This window comes from Cucurbita pepo, chromosome LG03 (assembly GCF_002806865.2).
Source record: "Cucurbita pepo subsp. pepo cultivar mu-cu-16 chromosome LG03, ASM280686v2, whole genome shotgun sequence".
NCBI classification, from domain to species: domain Eukaryota; kingdom Viridiplantae; phylum Streptophyta; class Magnoliopsida; order Cucurbitales; family Cucurbitaceae; genus Cucurbita; species Cucurbita pepo.
Genome location: NC_036640.1, coordinates 57,448 through 82,626, shown reverse-complemented (window position 1 = coordinate 82,626; position 25,179 = coordinate 57,448). Strand labels below are relative to the sequence as shown.

Below are 25,179 nucleotides of genomic sequence, written 5' to 3'. Positions count from 1 at the left end.
TTTTATTCTATTCTATTTCTCTATCCTCACACAAAAAAGTTACTTTAGTCTTTATTATATATCTATTTCTCTTTTTATTATCATCTCTTCATTTATAAATCCAATAATATTATATATATATTCAAACGTTTATTCTTGTAAACAAGTATATCAATAAAATAAAAAATGTATACATGCGTAGGTAAAGTTTATGAAATAATTTATTGAAAGGTACAGGTCCAATTAAAAAAAGAAGAGAGAGGGAAAATAAAAATAAATAAATAAACAAGGGGAAAAAGTGTTAGACCCCAATATGAATATAAAAATGTGTAGAGAGTTTGATGGTCCGAATAGAGAATTCTCCAAATTTGAAATATGTCCCTGGAGGGCTAAAAACAAGACATTTTGTTGTTAAACTCGAGGAATACCTACCAATATTAAAATAATAATAATAATATTAAAAAAAAAAGCAGTTTAGTTGTGTACACAAAATTAGAAACCAAAGCAAAGCATATTGATTTGATTAAATGCAGAAAATTGTGGTAATAAGGTGATAAAGATAATGTTAATAATATAAGAGGTTGTAGTGTAGTGCAGTGCAGTGCAGGCGGCTATATACAACTATATTTCAAGTTGTGGGCACGATTATCGTTCCCAAGCAACCAATTGGTAGAACTACACAGTTCTTAAATAAATAAGTAATATTATTTATTTGAAAGACAATAATGAGAGGGGAGAAGTGAAGGGTGAAGTATGGGTTTGGTGGATGATGTTAATTTATAATTATAATGCATAAAGAGAAGAGAGGTTAGTTGTATTTAAAGAATATATATATATATATATATATAATTAATCAAGTGTGGTGGTGGAGGAATAAGAGTGAGTGGCATATGGGAGAATTGAGATTGGTCAGGAAAGCATCTTTCCGTACAAGAAGAGAATGGGCGGTTAGTTGTTCCACCCTCCGCCCTCTTCTCCAATACATATAATCCTCTATTTCCATTTAATATATATTTTGTTTTTTACAATTCACTTTGCTTCATACTTCACACCACCACCCTGCGCATGCAATGCCCTACGTACGGCCTTCCACACTCTCTTTTTTCCCCCTTTCCTATTATTCATATCAATTTAAACCCCTAAAAAACTCTTTGATACCAAATCAATCCTCCCCATTTGTAACTGTAATCACAGTTGCATGGGTTAGGGTCTGTGGATACGTTTATTGTGTAGGCAATGAATGAATGGGCATAGGGAGGATGAGCAATAATTGAAGAGAGGGGTTGGTTCAGTCCTTACTCCTTTGCAAAGAGATAGAGATGAGTAGTAAATGGGAAGAATGTTGGCAATAATGAAGCATTGTTTTTTGGTTTTAATATGGGGGATTATATAAGTAGGGAAGTGGCATATAATTGAAGGGAGTATTATGGGGCAATGAGAGGGAAATGGGGGACATGGACATACCCATGCATCATTCTTCTCTTGCAACCACAAATAATTGAAGTTTGAGGGACCAATTGGAAGGAAGGTTATAGGAATTTAGAAACCTATAGATATATAAATCAAAAGAAAAAAAATGGAAAAGAGAGAGAAGGGGCCCCCCATGCATGTATTTTGAAAACAGCATGATGTCGGAGCAACGTGGAAAGAGGGGGATATTGAGAATAAATAAATAAATATATTGTTGTAGCGTCAAAGGCATCGCACGCACGGTGAAGACATTTGGAAAATCAAGAAGAAGTTAATGAATGAAGTCGGGATGGAAAAGCGAAGAGAAAGGGCTGATAGAATAATGCAAGTGGCCCATGAAAGGGGAAGAACATCCAGTTTTATTATTAATTATTAGAAAGGGTGGTGGTCCATTCATTATTAATTATTAGGTTAATAATATTATGAACCGGACACACAAAACCCAAAACCCAAAACACAAAACACAACACAGCGGGAAATGATGATGATGATGACTCGTACTTTTTTCGTTTCTGGATTACTTAGACACACATTCTGTGTACTCTCTACTTTTAAACTCATTAACAGCCAGCGGAGGGCAACATAAAGCCCCCTCTGGTCCTGCACCTTTCTGTACTTTATCATTAGTTTTTGTGTGCCTCTTGGGCGAGCCCCAGGCCAAGGCCAAGGCCAAGCCCCAGCCCCAGCCCCAGCCCCAGCCCCAGCCCCTCCTCTCCTCCCATTTATCTCCCCCACCTTCCTTTCTTATAACATCAATGCTTACACCCTTATATCTCTACCTCCATCGATCTCCATCTCTCTCTCTATATATACACTACCAGAGGATGCCAAAGGCCACCCCTAAACATGAACTTACAATGATGAGTGCTTCTACAGCAGGAGGAGGAGGAGGAGGAGCAGGAGGAGCAGCAGCAGCAGCCGCAGCAGCCGCAGCAGCCGCCGGAGCCTTCTTTCGCCGCCTTTTCCCCCTCAATGCCCTTCCCCAAGGCCTCCCTCCCCACCAGGTACCTTTCTCTTCATTTCAGCTTATGCAAACCAAATAGAAACCAAATAGGATGGGTGTTTGATGATGATGATGATGACGACGACACGTTTGTGTTTGTGGTTGTGGGAATGGCATCCGTGCAGATGAAAGAGGAGTTCAAATCCCTGGCGAGGTTTTCAGGCCCCATAATAATGACGTCCTTTCTACTATACTCAAGGTCGGTTGTTTCAATGCTGTTCTTAGGTCATCTTGGGAAGGCAGAACTGGCTGGGGGTTCACTCGCACTTGGGTTCGGGAACATAACCGGAATATCCATTCTGAGGGGCCTCTCCACGGGGATGGATCCCATTTGCTGCCAAGCTTTTGGGGCTAAGAGATGGTCAGTTCTGAGTCAAACCTTCCTCAAAACCCTGTGCCTCCTACTTCTTGTGTCCCTACCCATCTCCGTGTTATGGCTAAATATGGAACCCATCCTTCTTTGGTTAGGTCAGGACCCCGCCATCACCCAAGTCGCCAAGGTATACATGCTCTTCTCCATCCCCGAATTGCTTGCCCAAGCGCACCACCTTCCCCTCCGGATCTTCTTGAGAACCCAAGGCATTACCACCCCGATTACCGTAGCTTCCATATGCTCTGCCCTCTTGCACCCTCCCATCAATTACTTTCTGGTCTCCTATTTGAACCTGGGCGTCGAGGGTGTCGCCCTCTCCCTCGCCTGGAACACCTTCAACCTCAACCTGGGCCTCATGCTCTACCTCGTGCTCTCTAGCAAGCCCTTGAAGCCTTGGCAGGGCGTCACCATTGTGTCCACGTTCCAGGGGTGGCAGCCTCTGTTGAGTTTAGCAGTCCCGAGCGCGGTGTCGGTGTGCTTGGAGTGGTGGTGGTACGAGATAATGCTGTTCCTTTGTGGGCTGCTGAGTAACCCCCAGAACACAGTGGCAGCCATGGGCATCCTCATCCAGACCACTGGAATGCTGTACATAGTTCCGTTCTCGTTAAGCGCAGGAATCACGACCCGCGTAGGGCAAGCCCTGGGGGCAGGGGAGCCCATTCGCGCCCAGTGGACGGCGGTGATAGGACTTTCTACGGGGTTGGCTTTTGGAGTGACGGCCTTCTTTTTCATGACGTCAGTGAGATCAGTATGGGGGAAATTGTACACAGATGAGCCGCAGATTCTTCACATGATCTCCTCCGCACTACCCGTGTTGGGTGTGTGTGAAATTAGTAACTCCCCGCAAACAGTGGCGTGTGGGGTTCTAACAGGAACCGCAAGACCCAAGTTAGGGGCGAGAATAAATCTGTACGCCTTCTACTTCATTGGCCTCCCGGTTGCAGTGGTTGCCACTTTCACCCTCAAGGCTGGCTTTCTGGGGCTGTGGATCGGACTGATGACGGCCCAGATATCGTGCTTGTGTATGCTGGTGCATACCCTGCTTCGAACGGATTGGATCCAGCAGAGCGCGAGGGCGGTGGAGATGGCGGCAATAGTGGGAGAGGAGAGTGGTAAGGAAGAGGAGGGCGTGGAGTGCGGGCTGATGGAGGGGAATGAACAAGTGTAGCGGATTTGGTTAAAACAACAACACTTAGTCATACATGATTCATTCATGAACCCATTGTAATTCATTGTCTTACAGACCCAAAAAATCATTCTTTTCACTTAAAGAACAAAAAAAAAAGACCCCTCCTCTCATCATCAAACACCTCGCCTCTCTCCCTCTCTCTCTCTCTCTCTCTCTCTCTCTCTCTCCCCCCCCACATTATTTTATAAAAAAAAACTATGGTTCTAAAATGTCACCAATATAAGATGTTACACATAATAATAATTTGACAAAAATAAAAGGTAGATACATACATGAAGAATAATGAATATTAAGTGATTCAAGGCATTTTATTAGTGGATAGGTATGCGTATTCCCACGCCCACAGGCTCACGTCATCTTCCTCTTTCTTATTGGACGGATATTCTCTCTTCACTCTCCTTATCACTTATCACTTATCTCACACACCATCCTCTCCCTTTATATCCATCTTTTTATATATTTTTTTAATATTACATGCATTTTCACACTTTTATCTTAATTATCAAATATATATATAGTCCTCCAACTTTGTTCATTTTTTTTAAAATAGCTTTAATATTCTCTTTAATATTTTTATAACCCTTTCAACTTTGAAATATAAGTTCCTTCTCCAATTGATGTTGGATCTCACATCGATTTGAGAGAGGGACGAGTGCCAGCGAGGACACTGGGCTTCGGAGGGGGTGGATTGTAAGATCCCACATCGATTGAAGAGAAGAATGAGTGTGAGCGAGGATATTGGACCTTGAAGGAGGGTGGATTGTGAGATCTCACATTGATTAAATAAGATAACGAAACATTGTTTATAAGAGTGTGTGTGAAACTTCTCTGTAACAAATGCAGTTGTAAAACTTTAAGGAGAGGCTCGAAGAAAAAAAAGCCCAAAAACTTGTCTACCAATTATATCTCACATTTTGGGCGTTTTCCATTTTAATGTATCTCATTATTATTATTTGTCTTTTTCACTTCATTTTAGATATTTATGATACCATTCATCATTTCCTTTAACAAGAGTCCAACCCCTAAATCAATAAATCAAAAAAGGCACCCGTATCAAATTTGAAATGGTCCTACCAATTACACTACCTTTTTTCCTTTCTTTTTTTTTTCTTTTAATTTATTCTTCAAAATTGGTTTGATTCCTAAATACTGCTTACCAATCAAGCTAATTCAAAATTAATACTAATAAGAAAGAAGAAAAATGTTTTCTTTTTATAAAGTTTTTGAAAAGGGTATATGCGAACACGAGGGGCACGAGATGAAAAGGTATATATATATATATATATATATATATATAAAGCGATAATAATAATAAAGAAAATTGTGAGGAGAACATCAAAACCTTGTATCTCGGCCCATCCACGTGTGCATGTTTTATTGGACAACCATTTTTAATTTCTCTCTCTCTCTCTCTCTCTTTCTTTTTTTTTTTTTTTTTTTTTTTTTTTTTTTTTTTTTTNTTTTGAGTTTTCACTTCTAAAGTTATCCAAAGTTGTCGTCGGAAGAGAGGGTTGGAATTATCTCGCAGCGGACTGCTTCTTTCGTCGCAGTCGGTAGAGAGAGGGAGAGTGTGCGTGTGTGCGTGTGTGCCGTTCCCATTTCCATCTCTAGTGAGAGAAACTGAGAGCTTTGCCTTGTTTGTTTATTATGTGTTTAGATGCTCATTCAACTACGGAAACACGAATCAAGCTCCACACTCCAACTTAGACAGCGACCCCATCCATTTTTCTTATTGCTTTCCTTTCTCCTCTATACTTTCCTCCCAAATTTTGGCTTCAACTGTAAGTTATTTATTTTATTTATTTTTCTAGGGTTTGTTTGCTTAGGTTAGGCCGAGGAGGACGCTTTGAAATCAAGCAAAGCTATGTGCACAGTTTTAATCTCGCGATTCTCCCGATGTTTAAACCGTAAAAGGGCGTCCGGGATAGGCGAGCTACATTTTTTTGTTGGAAACGGGGGATAAGTTTTATTCCAAATCGATCGCTTATTCTTATTCTTATTCTTATTATATAAACTCTGATTTTCTTTTCGTTTATGTCAAAATCGTAGAACAGGTGTTCAAGTTTTTGGTGCTGTGAATGGGTTCATATAATATAGTTGAGATTTAGTTCGGTGGTTTGAAGATGTTCTACTGATTGGCCACCGTGAAATGTGAATGATTGAACTAATGTTAGCTTTGGATTAAGTTTGTCCACAACGTATCAGTATGAGGAAGTATACAATAATTTGAGGGTGCACTATGAATTGTAACGAGGAGAATAGAGGGGAAACCAGTTTTGAGGCGCCAGTTTTGAGGAACTCTGTTGAGGCAGAAGGGAAACCAGTCATCCAGAATGGATCCATAACAGACCAACACTTGACCATCGATGATAATCTTCTCGTTGATCCAAAATTACTATTTATTGGATCCAAGATTGGCGAGGGTGCTCATGGGAAGGTTTATGAAGGCAGGTCTGTGTGATTCATTTGTCTCAAAATTTGTTGTAAACATTGTTGCTTCTTACAGCCTTGGCTTGAAGAACCTGATAGTTCACAAATAATGAAGTGACAAACAATTTGCTTATCTACGTAGTTTGTCGATTTCGTATGTATCTAACCTCCATATCTGATATGCTTTTATTTAAGTACACTCCATAGACGAGTCTCTAAGAATCTGACGTAGTAGCTGTTTTGAGGAAATGTTTGAAAGATAAGGTTTCTATAACCGCAAGTTCCGACTCTTATGACACAGCGGCTCTAGACAAACTGATATGTGCTTCCTACAATAAAAATGGTGCTCTTCTCGACAGTTACTGAGCAAATTATTTGTTCCATAGCTTGATCATGAATGTCACGAAACTAAGCCTGTTCGTATTTTTAATTAGTTCTTGCTACAAATCCTTGCATCACATTTCGTACTTGTACGCAGAGAGAGTGTATAGTTGCGAGAAGCTAGTGGAGTCTGCTAAGTGATTGAAGTCCATTTGTATTTTTTCCAGGTACCGGAACCAAATTGTGGCCATTAAAGTTCTTCATCGAGGGAGTACTGTAGAAGAAAGGGCCGCACTTGAAAATCGTTTTGCCCGTGAAGTAAATATGATGTCCCGAGTAAAACATGAAAATCTTGTCAAGGTGAGGAAATCAAGTTGAAGTCTGCCTGCATTTTTAAAACCTATGTTTTTAAAGTATAAATATAATATTTTCTATATTCACATTCCATGATTTATATTTTACCAAATATAGCAAGATATTTGCTTTGCAGTTTATTGGAGCTTGTAAAGAACCTCTAATGGTGATAGTTACAGAGCTATTACCAGGAATGTCACTCAGGAAGTATCTGATGAATAATCGTAAGCAACAGCTGGACCCTCGGCTGGCCATTAACTTTGCTTTGGATATTGCTCGTGCTATGGATTGTCTACATGCAAATGGGATTATACATAGAGATCTCAAACCTGGTAATCCTCACTCATCTCTACTTGCTATTGTAAGCCAGACAACATGTGTTGTAGAACTTGCAAATGCATGAAGGTTCTCTGGATGATATTTGAAGATTTCTCAACCATCTTGCTCCATCACCTTCTTCAATTCGTTGATTTTCTATGTGATGATAATTGTTTTGGTGAATCTGAAGAGAGTTTTGAGTAATGTGTACTTTTTCGTGGCATGAATTTTAGAATTAGGATTATATCTAATGTTTCGTTACTTCAATATATCGGGTTACTACTGCTTCCTGGTATGTACTTTTTAAGGTATCTGGATGTAATGTATCAATGTTTCCAAACTCAAATGGGGATTCAATTTATCAATTACATGTATCCAGTAATATTATGCATGACTCTTACAAATTAGAATGAATTGGTATATATACTGCTTCCGTGTATGTGTCCCATTACTTACATTAGTAAACCACTTGCAATGCAGATAATTTGTTGCTTACTGCAAACCAAAGGTCTGTGAAGCTTGCAGACTTTGGACTTGCTAGAGAAGAATCTGTGACCGAGATGATGACTGCAGAAACAGGGACTTACCGCTGGATGGCTCCTGAGGTGTTCTACTTTAACCTCTTTTTTAATGTCGTGTGAGGATTGCTTTATTATTGATTGGGTTTTGTTGCACCGTTGCATTGGTGTGTGTGTTTGCAGCTATATAGCACTGTGACATTGCGGCAGGGAGAGAAGAAGCATTACAACAACAAGGTGGACGTTTACAGCTTTGGAATTGTGTTATGGGAACTGTTGACCAACCGAATGCCATTTGAAGGGATGTCCAATTTGCAAGCTGCATATGCTGCTGCTTTCAAGGTGCCTGCCAACATTTTGTTTATTTCGATGCATTTCTTTCCATTTTGTTCCTTTTCTTCCAAAATATGTGACCATTGGATACTGTGGTCTGAGAATGCAGCAAGAGAGACCGAGTATTCCAGGCGACATACCTCCAGATCTAGCATTTATCGTACAGTCGTGTTGGGTGGAAGATTCTAAGATGAGGCCCAGCTTCAGCCAGATCATCCGCATGCTTAATGCATATCTATTTACACTCCCACCTCCTTCGTCGCCGTCTTCACCGTCTTCACCAAAATCTGACACAACGGAGACACCAACGTCTAGCAATGGTACTATCACCGAGTTCTCGGCTCGCGCAAGAGGAAAGTTTGGATTCCTTCGCCAACTGTTTGCAGCTAAGAGGGCTAAGAACTCGCAATAAGGGCAATTATTTTTTGAATGCCTTGTTTTCTTTCCACATGGAGAAAAAGAAGAAATAGGATGATGGGTGTGGAAAAGGAAGAAAGGAAGGGTGTGAATGGGGGAACCCGTTGACCAAATAATAAAACGAGAAAGAGAGAACTTCCAAAATTGTTTAGTTTAGTTGATTTGGGTTTCATAGGAGGGTACATAGACCTGTGGCTTTTCACTCTCATAATCAAAATTTACTCACCAAAAAAGGAAACGACGTTTCTTTTGAAATCTATACACCCAGTATTAATTTTTAGACTGATGATATCACAATACATAACCACAGTTAAGAACAGAGATGTTATCCATTTTATAGATGGATGCTGATCAGAGATGTTACATCTCCGCCTCTGGTGATGTTATATTTTTATTTCTTTTTGTGGAAATTAGGTTTCTCGCAGAGAATCTTTTTTATTTAAAAAAAAATATATTCATTTCAAAGGAAATTCCAATTTTAATATAATTTTTATTAAAAAAACTTTGAACATTGTAATAGTTTAAAAATATTGAGAAAGTGAGAAAAAGGAAAGAAAAAAGGGCCCATTTTCGGTGAATGAATGGATGGAATGCAATGCGGCGGCTCTTCAAATTTGCTTCAGCTCTTCAAATTTGCTTCAGCTCTTCAGGGTCCATTACAAAAGCAACCGCCCGCCCGATGCTTCCACTTGTTAATCGCTGAAGCCTGAAGCATTTGCCTTTCGACGCTTCCACTTGTTAGTCGCTGAAGCATTTGCCTTTCGACGCTTCCACTTGTTAGTCGCTGAAGCATTTGCCTTTCGATGCATCCACTTGTTAGTCGCTGAAGCATTTGCCTTTGTTCAGGAAGATGGAACATGGTGCTGAAAGGTGCCCTTTCTTACATACTTCCCAAGCTTCTCCGTCTCTCCTCCATGAAAGAACTGGAACTGGCCCACGCATTCATCGTCAAAGCTGGTCTCTGCAATCACATTCCTGTAATGACGAAGCTAATTGCGTTCTCATCCCTTTCTCCATCTGGAAGTCTCCCTCATGCTCATGCTTTGTTCCAAGACATTTCCATGGACGATTCTTTCATTTGTAACACCATGATTCGTGCCTACTCCAACAGCGTTTTCCCCCTTAAAGCTTTGCTTATTTACAACCATATGCAACGTATGGATGTTCATTCTGATCATTTCACCTACAATTTTGTGCTCAAGGCTTGTGCAAGAGCTATCAAATGCACTGAAAAGGACGACCAATGTTTTGGCCACGATATCATTTCACGCAAGGGCGCTGAAATTCATAACCGCGTCCTGAAATTGGGGCTCGATCAAGATCATCACGTCCAGAATTCATTGCTTCTAATGTACTCCGGGTGTGGCTTGGTAGTTTTTGCTCGTATGCTTTTCGAAGAAATGACTGTGAGAAGTGCTGTTTCATGGAACATTATGATGTCGGCTTACAATCGAGTTCGTGACTATAAGTCAGCGGATTCTCTTCTTCAATTGATGCCTCAGATAAATGTAACTTCTTGGAATACCGTATTGGCACGCTATATTGGGTTGAATAATCTTGTAGCAGCACGAAAGGTGTTCGAAGAAATGCCTGAGAGGGACGTTGTATCCTGGAATTCTATTATTGCCGGTTATGTGAAGGTTAAAGATTACAAGAGAGCTGTGGAGGTGTTCCATAGCATGAAACAGTCGGGCATTAGAGCAACTGAAGTAACGTTTATATCTATTTTGGGCGCCTGTGCTGAAACGGGTTCATTGGAGATGGGGAAGAAAATCCACGAGTCCTTGAAAGCGGAGCATTACAGAATTGAAGGATATCTAGGTAATGCCATAGTTGATATGTACGCTAAATGTGGGGAGCTGAGCTTAGCTTTGGAGGTATTCAACGAAATGGAGATGAGGCCTGTAAGTTGCTGGAACGCGATGATTATGGGTTTGGCAGTTCATGGCTACTGTGAGAGAGCTTTGGAGATGTTTGATTCCATGGAGGCAGGGAATGATGATCACAAACCCAATCGGGTGACTTTCGTGGCTATTCTGATTGCCTGTAGTCACAAGGGTCTGGTTGCAGAAGGACGTCATTTTTTAAGTCTGATGATTAACAAATACAAGATAATGCCGGACTTAAAGCACTACGGTTGCATGGTTGACCTTCTCAGCAGATGGGGTTTTTTGCAGGAAGCATACGAGATGATCAAAGGTTGCCCTTTCAGTTCATGCGCTGTTGTGTGGAGAACGTTGTTGGGTGGTTGTAGAGTACACAGACATGTAGAATTGGGCGAGGAAGCGTTCTGCAAACTGGGAGAGTTGGAGGCAAGGAAGGATGGAGATTATGTTCTATTGTCAAACATCTACGCCGAAGAAGAGCGGTGGGATGATGTGGGGCGACTGAGAAACGAGATGATTGAGTATGGAGTTTGCAAGAAAGCTGGATCCAGCCACGTTAAAATTCAATAGTCCAAGGCTTTTACGAGAGAAACAACGGTGTTGATTATTTAAGCAACCAGCCCTTTTGGAAACATTTTTCAGCCCACTGCTTTTGTGTGATCGACGGTTTCTCTATGGATTCTTCTCGCTTACCAACAGCCCAAAACAAACGGTTCGGATGGAAAAGCTTTCAGTGACATCATTTCTACATTTATTTGAATCTTTGTTCTCACAATATATTTATTTATTTTAGTCGAGATAAGAGTGGTGTTTAATTTGTAGAAGGGGAATGAGAATGTGATATTTAGAAGTATTTGAGCGAAGGGTATGGCGTATTGAGGTGGATGCGTGGGATTAAGGCTTTGTGTGTACGTTGGTTGGGATGGATGATACTCATACCTACTCGTTTAAATGCCCAATTGATTGTCGCTATTTTTGGCCCAACTGCGTGGCCTAACTGGATGGAGCAACCTCGAAGCCTAGCCTTTGGTTAAATAACAAATTTGACTTTTCTTTCCCCTCCTTTTTGGTAAACAACTTTTCACCATATCCAATTGTGTTACCAATTTTATTCACTCTTTTCGTCTTCCTGAAAAGTATCTGAATTTAAAGTTCCAATGAACCTTGGGAAAAGAATCAAGACCCTCCCATACATACAGGTACCAAATTTTGTTCAGTTCCACATTTTCCCTCTTCTCCCTCTTTCTCTCTCAAGCAGAAAGACAAGACACCCATTAATTGGCCTTTCGCAAAACGGTGACACGTGGTCGGCCATGTCTTGACTAGCATGGGCTTCGTTCTAGGCCGTCGGTCATGCCATTCTAGTCCAATTCATATGCATTTATTGGACGTCTGAGGCCCACCTCCTCATCAATGATTTCCCACTGCTGCTACTTAATTCACTAAATCCAGGACGTTCTCGAATATTCTTTCCAATTGTAAATTATGACTAATTGCAAGGGAGGGGTTAAAGATAAAACGAAACATATGGGTGTGGTATTTGATTAAAATTGAATGAGAGTTGAGTGTAGCCCAGTAGGCAGCAGGGCGAAGTAAAAAGGTATGCATTATTAGGCACCGGCAGGGTGGAACACGTTAAGGGTGAAAGGTAAAAGTATGGAAGATGGAAGAGAGTGATAAAAGGTAATAATGGAAGGGGTTGGGTCCACATCGAGTGAAGACCCAACCACCACCAACCACCTTCCTGGTTGCCTCATAAATTGTGGGTTTGAAATGGGTTGCATGTAGGAGTGGAGTTGGCTATATAAACAGCGGCACCCAAGAGGGGATGATCCACACAGCAAAATAAGCCAAAACATAAGTGAGTTTCATCAAGAAGAGAAGAGGAGAAGAGAAGAGGAGAGGAGAAAATGGAGCGAAGCATGAAGATGGCGATTATTGTGGGTGTTGTTTTGATGTGCATGGTAGTGGGTGAAGCGGCTATTACATGCGGGGCAGTGGCTAGCTCAGTGGCTCCGTGCATCCCATATTTGAAAAATCCATCATCTGGTGTTCCAGCAGCATGTTGCAATGGCATAAGGTCCTTGAACAGCCAAGCTTCCACCTCTGTCGATCGACGCACCGCTTGCACCTGCTTGAAGTCTGCTGCGAGTAGCATCCCTGGGATCAACTTTAACGCCGCGTCTAGCCTTCCAAGCCAGTGTGGCGTCAGAATTCCTTATAAGATCAGCCCCAGCACCGACTGCAACAAGTAAGTACATCCTATGCTTCTACGTTTGTCCTGGTTTTTATGCAAGGAATTAATGTCTCATATTGGTTTCATTTGACATTGGTTGCAGGGTGAACTGAGGGCGGAGGTGATGTTAGCGTAGCCTAAGCTAGCTTGCTTTAATTCCCATAGCAGTACCAGAATGAATAAGAGCATGGGTGGTTTCCTGCTTTTACTATCTCTTTTTCTTGTTTCCATTAGTGAGCGTGTTGTATGGGATTCCAATGGCACACGTGTCATTGGGAGTTCTAATATATTATAAAAATATTAATCTATTTCCTGTTTTTCTACATCATTTATCACCGATAATATTATATTTATAGATATTATAAGTGGCGATGAATAACGTCAATTCCATATTTTTAATAGTGACAATGACAAGAAGCAACCCAAAAGATGATTTAGAATAATTTTCCAAACCTATCCAACTAAATTTGTTCATTATATTTTTACGAGGACACCATCAAAGTCAATTTGTGAATTAATCGCAACTAACACCTAATTCTTTTGGTTTTCAAATCACAACACACCTCTTATCCTCACTTAACTAAATCAATCCATCCATAATTATTTGTTTTAATTATTTTACTTATTCTACCTTTTTTTAAGGCTGCTCATTGAAATTGGACCTTCTCATCCTTCAATCTTATTCATGGTTGAAATGTCTGTCCCTTTTGTACCTATTTACCCAATCGCCCTCCAACTTCTCTGTTTTCCACTTCTTCCATTCCTAATTTGACTTCTTTCACTCATGAATTGCACCACTCAATCATTTCCAGGTTTATTTTTCTTCTTCTTCCTCCACAAAATTTCGACTGCAACTTGCTTGTATGCTATGATTCTAATTCCCGATACTTCCTTGTATCTTAATTATCTCTGTTTTAGTTTCTACTAGATTGTGGTTAAGACAATTTAGTTGATTCCATATTCCTACATTATTTCAAGTGTTTGGAAGAGTAAAAAAAAAAGGCCCCATCAGCCTGCGGTAATGCTAACGAGGAGCAGCAGCTTTTGTAAGAACCAAAATTCGCAATTACGTGACCGGAAATACGGTTGAGAAGAGTTTTCGAGCAGGAAGTTATCATTATCTGCTTCTGCATGCTACACTTTATAGCTCATACTCATTTCACACCTCTAATCTCTAAGAATTATATTGCCAGTCTTCTAACTGACGACGAAATTTCATTGGCAGGTGGTTCTTCAAACTGGTGCTGTTGTTAATGTCCCTCTGTTTATAAACATAGGCGATAGTACAGTCAATACACCTTGCCGGGCTTGAAGGTTTCCAGTACTCCTCTGAACACCAATTGTTTTGTTGATTCTTTGATCTCGTTGTGGGGATTGAGCACGTCAAATATCAATTCACCAATGGGGCTGCAAACATTGTCTCCCTCTACTCTTTTTTGACTACTAAGATTTGGATACCAATTTAGCAAAGGATGAAACTATGTGAAGCAGTTAGCTTGTATCTGAAAGTATGCCAAAACTAAATCACTCATTGGCAGGAATTGTTAAAATTAAATTCTGGAATAACATGCTTACTGTGGCTCATCAGTTTTCTTTGATAAAATTAATATGTATATTTGGGCTTAACTGCACGCCCGCTCGTGGCAGGAGCATTTCTCATGAGTACGTTTCGTCACCGAGGCCTCTTCGTGGGTTTAATACCTCGTTTCAAAGCCAGGCCATATACGTTACAAGCACTAAACCACATTCCTTCTTCATTTAGCTCCTCGATAATCAGGTCAAAGGAAATTCTGCTGAAACGGATTCCATGCCCCAAAACACACAATGCTTCACTGGCGCCTCCGCTGTGACAAAGCGCTTGAACCATAACGTCGATGGTAATCGCCCTTGGAGAGTACCCTTTTCCAATCATATGATGCAAATTTGCCAAAGCCTCACAAGTCCTGTTTCCTGAACAGAGTGCTTGGATCAGCAGGCCATATGTACTCCGATCAACAACTTGCAATTCGTTCTTCATTTTCTCAAACACTTGATGGGCATCTTCCAATAGGTCCTTTTCTTTCCAGCTTCTCCTGCACAACGCTCTCATGAAGGTATTCATCATTTTTTCTTCGATGCTGTGGCCTGAGCTAACCATTTCCTTGTATGTCCTCAAGGCTGTTCGGATTTTACCCCATTTTATCAGCCCCTGCAGCAGAGTGCTATAACTAATGCGATCCGGCGTACAGTTCATTTGCTTCATTTTCTTCAACACACGGATCCCATCCAGTGGTCTGCCCTCCTTGCAGTAGCCATTGAAGAGGGTGTTGAAAGTAACTACACTTGGTTTAACACCATTTTGCTCAGCTTCACTGAGCAATTCCATTGCCTCGTCTGATCGGCCTACCTTACACAAGCCATCCATAACAGCCGTGTACGTGTAAATATCAGGTATCAAGCTATCCTTCTTCATTTCCGTCACCATTTCGCATGCCTCTTCCACTCTCCCAACGTAACATAGCCCTTTCAACAAACAATTGTATGCCTGAACGGTTGGCTTGCGTCCATTCCTTCCCACGAGCTCGACCATTTCAAAGGCTTTCTGCATTTTACCCCTTTTGCAGAAAGCATTCACGAGAACTGTGATGGTTGCATCGTTTGGATTACAACCGCTTCCCAGCATTTGGCCTAAAACCCTAGCCGCATTATCTAAATCTCCTTTCTTGCAATAGCACCTTATCATGATGGAAAATGTTCTACAATTTGGGACCAAACCGTAAGATGATAAATTGGACAACAGTTTTAGGCCAAGATCGAGCTCATCTTCTGAGACGAATTCCATGAACAGGTCATTGAATTCACATATGTTTTGAATCTCACAACTTTTCTGAGACATGATGAAAATTTCAGTCCCTTCTTCCGACGGTATTGGCAGTGATTTAATTGTGTCGGCAACATTTTGAATGGTCATTCTAGTGGGAATCTGAATCCCCAGTTTGAAAGGTGAGGCGTGAACATGGTGATTGAAACTAAGCCCGCCATTACAGACGGAATGGGGTCGTTTATTCGCGCTAAGCCTACCATTTTCTTCGATAAAGTTGGCACCGAAAGGCGTATCTGTAGAAGAGAGCGGAAGAGTGGTGAGGAAAGACGGGCGAAGGGCGAGACGCATTCGTTTATGTTGGGATTTCTATGGAAGGAAAGATTGGTTTTTGCAGAGACGATTGGATGGGAAGCTGAAGTTGGTGGAGGGCACGGCAGGGTGAAATTGGGTTTGGTCTGTATCTCCAGAAATTGGGAGATTGGAGAACGAAGTTGTTTGGGCCTCGAGTGACTTGACTTGAGCCCAGTCCGCTCCATGGCATTGATAGCAAGAACAGCCCAAAATCTTGAAGGAGAAAGTTGGTTAAAATAATTTAATAAAGAAAAGACAACAGAATAATATCCGAATGTTCATTACTTCAACTACAAATGAAAACCACTCAATCCGTTGATTGATTGACATTGGAGTATCCTGTTCCGATGTAAGAAAATAGACAAGGAAAGCAAGGGGACGCAGATTGACAGCATTGAAAAAAGATCAAAGGCGCATGGATTTACTGAGGGCTTTCCAAGACACGGGGTTTCTGAAATCTGGAAGTTCCTTCTTTGCCCTACTCTTACTCTTTCTCCCCAAAATGGGTTTGAGTAACCTATTGATAATCTTGTTGAAGTTGAATGTGGATCCACGGCCTCCTTTTCTGGGCTGATTGCTACTTGTTGTTACCAAGCATGGTAGCCGAACTGAGCCTGAGGCACTAAGTTGCGGCTGCGGCTGCTGTTGAGACCTCAACGTCCTCGGCTCCGAAAGACTCCGCCCCAGAATCGCTTGGTTTAGTCGCGCCTCAAAGCTCCGTCTCTCGTATTGGTCCAACAAGTTGCTGTGTTCGTCCCCAAATTTCTTAACCACTGCCATCTCTTCTAGATATTGCCAATGGATGCTTGTGTATATATTATCTTTTCTTTCTTATGCGGGAAGCTCAAAAGCTAAAGTTTGTTTCTTTTGTCTCTTTCAAGGCCTCGGCTGGGACTGTGTGGAATAAGGAACCCAAAGCAACGAAAACCAAGGAGCCAATGCAAACTGATTAAACCACCGAGAAGCTAACCCCATTAGTTAAGTGTGCCTTTATTTGGACCAATAGCCTACACTCTCTTTTTATTGCTTGCTAGGGAGCAACAAGCAAGGAATCTTGCTTATTCTCCTTCGATGGCTTATTGGATACTAAAGGACTTAACTAGGCCAGTCTCCTGGTTGAGTCAAAAAGTTTTTTCGGCCCAATTTTGGGATCAACCGTGAGTAAAAGTGGTAATGATGTCAACATGGGTGTAAGTATTTGTTTGTCAGTATTTCTCGAACAAGGGTTAGGTCGGGCTACCAGCCTTAACCTCGAAAGTCGTGGTTCTAGTATGAGTTTGGGCATGCGCCTCTAGAATTAAGTGTTTATATGACATATGAATGCTCACCAACTTTGGTACTGATAGAACACTCGACGGACGCTGCACAGGACCGTATGTTGAGCATTGTTTAAGTCTCACATTGGCTAATTAAGGGGAAGATTATGGGTTTATAGGTAAGGGACACTATCTCTATTGCTATGTAGCTTTTTGGGGAAATGAAAAGTAAAGTCACGAGAGTTTATGATCAAAATGAACAATATCATATCAACGTGGATGTTCGTTGTTCCTAACATAATTTTAGAGTCATATCCTTATCTTAACTTGGTAAAGTCACAATGACTAGATGTCAAACAAAGAAGTTGCAAGCCTGAGGAGGTTCGATGGTGTACTTTGTTCGAGAGAGGATTGTTGGTGTAATACTAATTTTTTTTCTAAAGAGAACAAACAAATGTGTGTATTGAAGTCAGCGACAACGATAACATTTTGGTATTAATGTAGTATGAGGCATTTTGGGGAAAACAAAAGCAAAGTTACGAGAGTTTATGTTCAAAGTGAACAATATCATATTAATGTAGAGGTTTGTTGTACCTAACAATGACTGTCCACAAAAATCATGTCTATTTCTATCGGACGTCATAATGTATAATAGGGGAGACATGTGTCACAGCGTGGACGACATTGCGCTCCAGCCTATGTGTTAGAGGTAAATATATGTACTCACTATTATAATGGATCGTTGTTGCAATGATATAATTAACTCATGAATCAATTCTCGTTATGATAGATGATGACTTGACCTAATTTAGAGGCATGTCGACTAGAGTTATATTTGAATCAATTTACTCTTCTTTCGAGGTGGCTTCTATTTTCATTTTTTTTAATTGTATTTCTGAAAATAAATATCTATAATTTTTTTTCATACTGACATGAAAATGACTATTTGAATAAAATGGTTGAAAATGTTTGGAGACATGAATATGAAAACAGGTTGTCTGTAATGAAAATGGTTTAGCTGCTCATGGATCTGTTAATGATTTTCTTGGTCCTTATTTTGAAGTCGAAAGCCTTATCATAGACCCATTTGTTAATGTTTTTCTTGGGCCTTATTGTGAAGTGAGAGCCTACTTGTTTTCTTGGGCCTTAATTTGAAGTCTAAAGCCTACTCGTAGGCCCATATGATTAGGCCCATCTGTTAATGCTGTTCATGGACCTTGTTTTGAAGTCGAGAGCCTATCTTAGGCCCATCTGTTAAAGCTTTTCTTTATTTTAAAGTCGAGAGCCTTCTCGTAGGCCCTTCTGTCAATGTTTTTCTCGAGCCTTATTTTAAAATCCAAAGCCTTCTCGAGGCCCATGAGGTTCAGAAGAGACGGCCCGACACAAATTTCATCCGAGTTCCATTTCCACCATCTTCGACCTCCAACCATCCATGAAATTCTCTCTGCACAATTTGCGTCACCAGCCATCAGCTTGAAAATCCTGAATGCGAAGAAATCTCGGAATTTGGAGCTCCTGAAATTTCCCCTCAAAACCATTTTACACTCTCTTGCAATTCTTTTTTACAATGGCCTTTCCTGGCTGTGTTTCTAAGCTGGAGGGAATTTGTGGATTATTTTGATTTTGCTTTGTGCGACCCAAAGTTCAATTCTCGGAGAATGAAATTCAAAAGAGTAGTTTCTTGCATTTCCAATCCCGTAGCCTAGAGAATTATCCTGAATTTTGGTTCGGAAAGAAGTGGAATTCAATGGCGATGCGCAGAGATTGCTTTCTGGCTTTGTTTCTATGTCATGCAGTTGTTTCGGAGGTAACCAATGCCTCTCTTTGGGACTCAAGAAAGTTGTTGGAGCCGGCTTCAAACAATAACTCCACGCGAACGTCGCAAGTAATCCTCTACTTTCTTGAAGAAAGAAAAAGAATGAATGAAAGAATGCTATCTTTCTGTCTAATTTATGAACTTTTCGTTTTCGCCTTTTTAGGGTTCCCCAGTCATCAGTCCGATTTCTTCTGTGAACATCTCGGATTCTGCACCCGTTATCGGAAAGAAGAAGCAAGTTGAACCACCCCCGCCTGCGCCCAACAACTCATCGTCCAGTCTGGAATCGAATGTACTCAATAATTCAAGTTCCGGTAGTTCATCTACAGTAAGCGAGACAGGGAGTGGTAAACCTTTTGACACAAAAAAGGAGAATGGCACTGAAGCCAGTGCTCTATCAAGTAAGCATGAAACTTGTGATGGGGTACCTGACAACAAGAAGTGCCGGGACCAGAAGAAGTTGATTGCTTGTATCCAAAGTAATCTTATTGGTAAATACGAGTTTCTTTTGGGTCTTATAAGCTTTCCGAGCCTGATTTTTACCATGCTCTTCCGTTTTCTTCCGGCGTGGATTTTGTTTTCGTTCTCTTCTACTCCAGGATTTTATATTTCTTGAATCGTGCTAGCTCCAGAACTGTCGTGTATTAAATTTGTACTGGTAGGTTGTTGGTATCAATTTTATTATCGTAAACTATTATTGGAACTAGTCAGTTATTTGGTGGTAAAGATCCAACTTCTGTGGCCTAGAAGCCTGTTGCGTATTTCTGGAAGTTGCATAGTCTCTCCAAGATATGACATGAAAACCAAACCTTTATTGTGGAATCGAAGTCCGACATATGATCTCCTATATGAAGCTTCAAATAGTTAACCTGCCTAGGAGAATGTCAGTAATGTTTTCCCCCCTGTATGTGGTAAAATTCTTTGAATGATATTGCTTTATAATCTTAAGAAATTTTTAAGTTTTGGTCTATAGAATCATTTGATTGAATTTCACTATGCATATAGGTTTATAAAACTATATACGGTGGGTTAATTATTTGTGTTCCTTTACTCTCTGTTGAGGATTTCTAAACCTGTTCCTGCTGATGACTATTTAATCATGGGAAAGGTCTTAGATCTCTCTGTTCCTTTCACGATAAAGGAGCAACCAATTTCAATATGAGAATCATTCCATATAAAAACATCTTCATTTTTTGTATTCCTTTAGTGTATTTTGGACTATCAAATGTTATTAGTCTGTTCATCATTAGCTGTATACAATGGTATTTGATTTAGACTAAAACAACATATTTTCTTCATCAGATTTAACCAAGTTGTCATATGGGTCTTCCTACTTCTGGTGAAGGCCCAGAGCTGTTTGGTTACCCTATGTTATTGGATTAACTTTTAGTTCGTAGTTCCTAGTTTTGAATGAAATAAATATTGCTTTCCTGGCTCTTATAGTTTATGACATCATATTTTTCTATTTTATCAGTTAACCACTTTACAAATTAGTATTAAATTGCTGGAAAAGATTTCAGGTATTAGACTACCTTATTACTTGGTTAGAAAGGTGTGATTGTACCGTCATGTATTATCACATCCTTTACCATGATCAGAAATTAGATTAGCTCCGGTGGCATTCATAAAGGTCTCTCAGAATAGGTATATTTTGGTTTCTTCTTACTTTTGTTTCTGCCACCATTGTATTCTGATTGATTTTTTTTTCATACAAAATGTTAAAGAGTTTTCTATTTTTTTTATTTTAAAAATGGCAGTGTGAAGGATGAAAAGTTGAATTAACATGACTGCAGTGACACTGTTAAATGTATATGGTGTGATGCATAACATGGAAAAAGACTATTTTTCATCGATAGCATGTCATGCTCTTTTATGTTCTAGAAGTTTTTCAAATCCCATGGGTTGACACCAGCCATCTCTAAGTAGGGGAGTTATTAGAGTTTAATGGAAGAAAGTAGTGGTTGAGAGTGTTGATATTTTTCAATTAGCTCTTTTGTCAAGGAAAAGAAAGGTCCCGAGCATTCTCACCCCTCTGGATTTTCTCTCCCTGATCAGCCCCCATTTTCCTTACCCAACCCCCCCACAATGGCCCACCCTTTACCGAGTTTCTTTCTTCCTTCATTCCAGCTGAGCTAGGCAATTATTTTATAAAAATCTTTATCACCGAATAAAAACTCTTGAAACCTTCTTGTTTTAACTAAATATTCTATCATCCTACAGATTGTAAGATGTGTTGTGCATAACAAGGTTAAGTCAGAGTTAAATTAAGATAATTCATGTGAAGGTATCAGTAATTCAACATGATATTCCCTTGGCATTGAGATGAATTGAGCCTCCCTAAACTATGTAAACCCATGATATTTATTTACTCAATCACTTTTACATTGTAAAGCTTGTACCCGAATGTAAGAACTACAGCATGGAATTGATATGCATGTCAGGTAAGAATGGCTTGATAATTTTTTTTTTTTAAATTGTTTTAATTTTAATTGAAAACAAGCTTAGATCATATTGCACTATTGAGATTGATGGTCTCAGTGCTTTACTTCGTACCTAGTACTCTAGTAATATAGTGTTTTTGTTTTAAAGTGAGTTTGCAATAATCTTGTTTTGTGATAACTTTTTTACTAAGTCAAGTTTATTGGCTCACAAGCGAAAAGAGCTGGAATTTTTTGACAAATGCATATTTATTGATTTACTTGGGAATTTTTTGTTGTTGGGGATTGTTTTCAAAATACATATGGTAAATCCTGTTATTTCTCCTCTTTGACATGCAAGGCTTATTTAGCGCCATGTTCCAGCTAAAACCAAACCTTCCATCCCTGCCTTCTCGATTTAAGCAAAGTTGCCGCCAAAACCTGGTTATACTTTTAGTCACAGAAACTGCTCAGCTAACTCAACCAAATTGGTTATATCATTAGGATGTGCGACTTGTGAACAATGTTGTAATTGAATTTTTAACTTCAATCAGTTCTATGGAAACACTTCATTCCTTAAAATTTGGACCTCTTTGATTCCCTTCTTTGCCAACTTCTTTATTGATGAGTCATTTGTAGGGTACTGGGTAGTGGTCATTTAGACCGTTTTTAAAAGTACTGAATGGATCATTATTCAAAATCTCTATTGCTGATCTAATTGGTTTTCTTGCTAGGATTTGAGTGCCGACAATGACAAGTTAGACATAGTACAGCACGAAAGGATATTATATTTAATATCTAGAATTTAATATCCTTTGAGGTTCCTTGATAACAAAATGTACTAGGATTAGGCAGCTGTCCTATGAAAGTGGTTGATGGTTAACCAAATGTTATGTTGCATAGCAGGATTTGACAGTTGTCCTACAAAAATGGGGAAGTAAATACTTGCAATTGTGTAGAATTTTATAGAAAAGAGCATGTTTTCTTTTTGTTAATCATGAAATGGTAACATAGATAAGAAGCTACAACATTGATCACCTGAGAACCTAAAAAAGTTTTATCTACTTTTTTTTTTTTTGGGGCCTCTGGCACTGTTATTAATTCAGTAAGCTCACTCTCTTTTTTGAACATCATCTAAAAAGAAATGCACTCCAGCCACATTCTGATTTTGAACATCTAAGAAAAGTTTCCGTCCACTGTCTTATCTGACTAGTGAGTGACTGAAGCAGAAAAATTCCTTCAGGTCCTATTATTCCTTTGTTTTGGTTTATGAATTTTATTTCTTAGAAGATTTTGTTGATGGAAATGCTATTTCTATCGGCCATACTTGGACAGGATCGTTGTACAACTGTTTCCTTGAGTTCCAAGGAAATGTTATTTTTGCATGCTGATCCTGTGCTGTAAAGTAATCCTATTTTCTTTATGAAACCTGGAACTGCCTCTTCTACTATGTGATTGAACGTTGATACCTCATGTATATGTTATGACGGTTTCTTTAATGCATGTCCACTTGGTGAAACCAATGGCCTTTACCACTGTGTAACTTTTGGGGTTTTAGTCGATGAGTTTCTTAAACCGATAGAGATTGCTTAATATCTGATTATATCTAATATTAATAAATGATGAGAATAACCTTATATTTACATCTTTTTTCTTGTTGAAGAGTCCAGAGGCTTGGCTGTTCTAGTCCTGAACGAAGGTGAAGATACATTAGAAGTGAATGTTACCGGAGGCAACTTTTTCAAGGGGCTTAAGATTTTAAAACATCACAAGGAAAGGGTAAGGGCTTGTAATTTCAACCTACTTTCCCAAGTGGCACTTGACAGCTATATGTATTTTTGCCTCTTGTGTCATACTACACCACAAGGTGGTTTAGTTTATGTATCAAATTTTTGTGGCAACTCTTTTTTGTGGCCCGGTGGTTGAATGCATTGATTTTATTGTTTGTCCTGTGAAAATATTAGGAGAAGTTCCATTCTATTTTAATTCCAGCTATTTTTCCATTTACTACAGTCCTTTAAAGAACATACTCTCGTTTGTTTGATGGGCTTTGAGTAACTATCTGCTGTGTGAACACTCGGAAATAAAACTGGAGTTTTCTGTTCCTTATTTTTCAGATCACCATTCCGCTGACGACCGAAACAAGTATGAAACTAATATTAGATGCTGGAAATGGAGAATGCGTGCTTTACAGAAGCCCTCTTGTTTCTGGAGAAAACCTTTTTCTGCATCTCCCCTCATTTGACCAACTAGCAACACCAGTAAACGGTGCTTACTTCTTATTTCTTGCAGTCCTAATCTTTGGTGGGTCTTGGGCTTGCTGCAAGTTTAGGAGGAGACAAGCTGGTGGTATCCCATATCAAGAGCTTGAAATGGCACTGCCAGAATCTTCCTCAGCTGTCAACATTGAAACCGCTGATGGTTGGGATCAGGGTTGGGATGATGACTGGGATGAAGAAAATGCTGTGAAATCGCCCGGGGGGCGTCATATTGGAAGCATTTCAGCTAATGGCCTTACTGCTAGGTCCAACAAAGATGGGTGGGAGAATGATTGGGATGTTTAGTTAAAATGAAGCAGCCAGAGAAGGAAACAAAACGTCTGACCTCTCGACAATTTGATCAGTAGTAGGCGATTTGAAGGCAGAAAGGACAGTGTGAGACACATCACGTTACCACCGAGGTTATTCCATAATAGTTGAATGTACACCTTTCCCTCACTTCGGATTACATTTTAGAGTTCGTAGCTGTCGCAATTGGGACAGAAGCCATAAAAGCCAGGCCATACAAATTTTTGGGTTTGTTTCGGTGGGATGTAGAATTCATGTCTTTTCGTCTTTTTTGAGATTCTACTATAGATAACTGTTACAATTTTTCTATATGATAGCTTTACTATATATAAATGTTGATTCGAGCTTTAAAATTATGATTGTGTCTGCCTTTGCAAAACCTTGGAAAGAGAGCCGTAAATATAATACAATACACATGTTCATTTGCGTGCGTATCTTTTTGAGAATGTGGAACAACCTCTCTCTCTCTCTCTCTCTCTCTCTCTCTCTCTCTCTCTCTCTCTCTCTCTCTCTCTAGTCTGTGAAATAATTTTGAATAGACAGTCTTCTGAATTACATGTTTTGTATTGAGTTCCGGTAAGCATTATCTCTCATGTAAATATGTCACGCCTGAATTTTACCTCCGCGTGGTTCTTCTTCCTTTTAGATGCATGTCGGGAGTAATTGTGAAACTGGTCTGTTGTCTCTTACTGAAGCAAAAGAGTTTAATAATTCTGTTTCCTTGTTAATTCTTGTTTGTTTGTTTGTTTTTTTTTTTTAATCTTTTTGAGAATGGGTTGATTCTTGTTTTATTATTGGGGATGTTATATGTATTACTACCGTTTCTCCTCTTCTCATTCACTTATGGATGATTCCTTTTATGCTACTGCTTCTGCCCTTTGTAATTACGCATTTGAAATTCAATTTGGATCGAGTATTACGATACATAATAGCTTCTAACATGATTTAATGAACAGATAGTATCTTCAAGTTAAACCATTCATTGCCCCTGCATTAAGGAAACAAGATAAAGATAAAGGAAGGGGAATAAAGATGGGTCTGCATCATATGGAGAAGGAAAAGAGATGTACTATTTTAAAGGGTTACAAGTGCTAAGGAGGATGCCCGCATGTGAATGGAGGTATTGATCATACTGAAGGCAC

The 25,179-nt window shown here is 39.7% G+C and overlaps 6 protein-coding genes across 7 annotated transcripts; 5 read left to right on the top strand and 1 right to left on the bottom strand.

The window, feature by feature from the left end:
• The first annotated feature begins 2,277 nt into the window (after positions 1 to 2,277).
• On the top strand, positions 2,278 to 4,134 carry LOC111791414 (protein DETOXIFICATION 53). Its single transcript, XM_023672740.1, has 2 exons — positions 2,278 to 2,453; positions 2,578 to 4,134. The coding sequence occupies exons 1-2, from the start codon at positions 2,307 to 2,309 to the stop codon at positions 3,991 to 3,993; spliced, it is 1,563 nt and encodes a 520-aa protein (XP_023528508.1). The 5' UTR covers positions 2,278 to 2,306; the 3' UTR covers positions 3,994 to 4,134.
• A 1,361-nt stretch (positions 4,135 to 5,495) lies between these two features.
• LOC111791066 (serine/threonine-protein kinase HT1-like) lies at positions 5,496 to 8,985 on the top strand. 2 transcript variants are annotated; one of them, XM_023672255.1, is made up of 7 exons: positions 5,496 to 5,795; positions 6,064 to 6,465; positions 6,993 to 7,125; positions 7,256 to 7,451; positions 7,918 to 8,042; positions 8,139 to 8,297; positions 8,398 to 8,985. In XM_023672255.1, exons 2-7 carry the CDS (start codon positions 6,254 to 6,256, stop codon positions 8,698 to 8,700), a joined length of 1,128 nt encoding a protein of 375 aa, XP_023528023.1. In that variant the 5' UTR covers positions 5,496 to 5,795; positions 6,064 to 6,253; the 3' UTR covers positions 8,701 to 8,985. The 2 variants fall into 2 exon arrangements, with proteins under 2 accessions (XP_023528023.1, XP_023528022.1); XM_023672254.1 differs by having other exon boundaries at positions 5,497 to 5,795; positions 6,069 to 6,465.
• A 275-nt stretch (positions 8,986 to 9,260) lies between these two features.
• LOC111790102 (pentatricopeptide repeat-containing protein At5g15300-like) lies at positions 9,261 to 11,650 on the top strand. Its single transcript, XM_023670906.1, has one exon. The coding sequence runs from the start codon at positions 9,563 to 9,565 to the stop codon at positions 11,159 to 11,161; it is 1,599 nt and encodes a 532-aa protein (XP_023526674.1). The 5' UTR covers positions 9,261 to 9,562; the 3' UTR covers positions 11,162 to 11,650.
• Positions 11,651 to 12,409: 759 nt separating this feature from the next.
• LOC111791132 (non-specific lipid-transfer protein 1-like) lies at positions 12,410 to 13,150 on the top strand. Its single transcript, XM_023672354.1, has 2 exons — positions 12,410 to 12,842; positions 12,931 to 13,150. The coding sequence occupies exons 1-2, from the start codon at positions 12,502 to 12,504 to the stop codon at positions 12,938 to 12,940; spliced, it is 351 nt and encodes a 116-aa protein (XP_023528122.1). The 5' UTR covers positions 12,410 to 12,501; the 3' UTR covers positions 12,941 to 13,150.
• A 1,138-nt stretch (positions 13,151 to 14,288) lies between these two features.
• Positions 14,289 to 17,368, bottom strand: LOC111791130 (pentatricopeptide repeat-containing protein At5g39710-like). The gene has a single exon (XM_023672353.1). The coding sequence runs from the start codon at positions 15,976 to 15,978 to the stop codon at positions 14,500 to 14,502; it is 1,479 nt and encodes a 492-aa protein (XP_023528121.1). The 5' UTR covers positions 15,979 to 17,368; the 3' UTR covers positions 14,289 to 14,499.
• Positions 17,369 to 18,623: 1,255 nt separating this feature from the next.
• On the top strand, positions 18,624 to 24,393 carry LOC111791362. The gene is made up of 4 exons (XM_023672661.1): positions 18,624 to 19,122; positions 19,217 to 19,544; positions 23,134 to 23,249; positions 23,588 to 24,393. The coding sequence occupies exons 1-4, from the start codon at positions 18,985 to 18,987 to the stop codon at positions 24,032 to 24,034; spliced, it is 1,029 nt and encodes a 342-aa protein (XP_023528429.1). The 5' UTR covers positions 18,624 to 18,984; the 3' UTR covers positions 24,035 to 24,393.
• Positions 24,394 to 25,179: the final 786 nt, after the last annotated feature.

Coding starts and splice junctions, on each gene's coding strand:
- LOC111791414 (XM_023672740.1), top strand. CDS start 2,307: ATGATGAGTGCTTCTACAGCAGGAGGAGGAGGAGGAGGAGCAGGAGGA. Junction 2,454..2,577: donor AAGGCCTCCCTCCCCACCAG/GTACCTTTCTCT, acceptor GCATCCGTGCAG/ATGAAAGAGGAGTTCAAATC.
- LOC111791066 (XM_023672255.1), top strand. CDS start 6,254: ATGAATTGTAACGAGGAGAATAGAGGGGAAACCAGTTTTGAGGCGCCA. Junction 6,466..6,992: donor GGGAAGGTTTATGAAGGCAG/GTCTGTGTGATT, acceptor TATTTTTTCCAG/GTACCGGAACCAAATTGTGG. Junction 7,126..7,255: donor AACATGAAAATCTTGTCAAG/GTGAGGAAATCA, acceptor TTTGCTTTGCAG/TTTATTGGAGCTTGTAAAGA.
- LOC111790102 (XM_023670906.1), top strand. CDS start 9,563: ATGGTGCTGAAAGGTGCCCTTTCTTACATACTTCCCAAGCTTCTCCGT.
- LOC111791132 (XM_023672354.1), top strand. CDS start 12,502: ATGGAGCGAAGCATGAAGATGGCGATTATTGTGGGTGTTGTTTTGATG.
- LOC111791130 (XM_023672353.1), bottom strand. CDS start 15,978: ATGCGTCTCGCCCTTCGCCCGTCTTTCCTCACCACTCTTCCGCTCTCT.
- LOC111791362 (XM_023672661.1), top strand. CDS start 18,985: ATGGCGATGCGCAGAGATTGCTTTCTGGCTTTGTTTCTATGTCATGCA. Junction 19,545..23,133: donor TATCCAAAGTAATCTTATTG/GTAAATACGAGT, acceptor TTCTTGTTGAAG/AGTCCAGAGGCTTGGCTGTT. Junction 23,250..23,587: donor TAAAACATCACAAGGAAAGG/GTAAGGGCTTGT, acceptor CTTATTTTTCAG/ATCACCATTCCGCTGACGAC.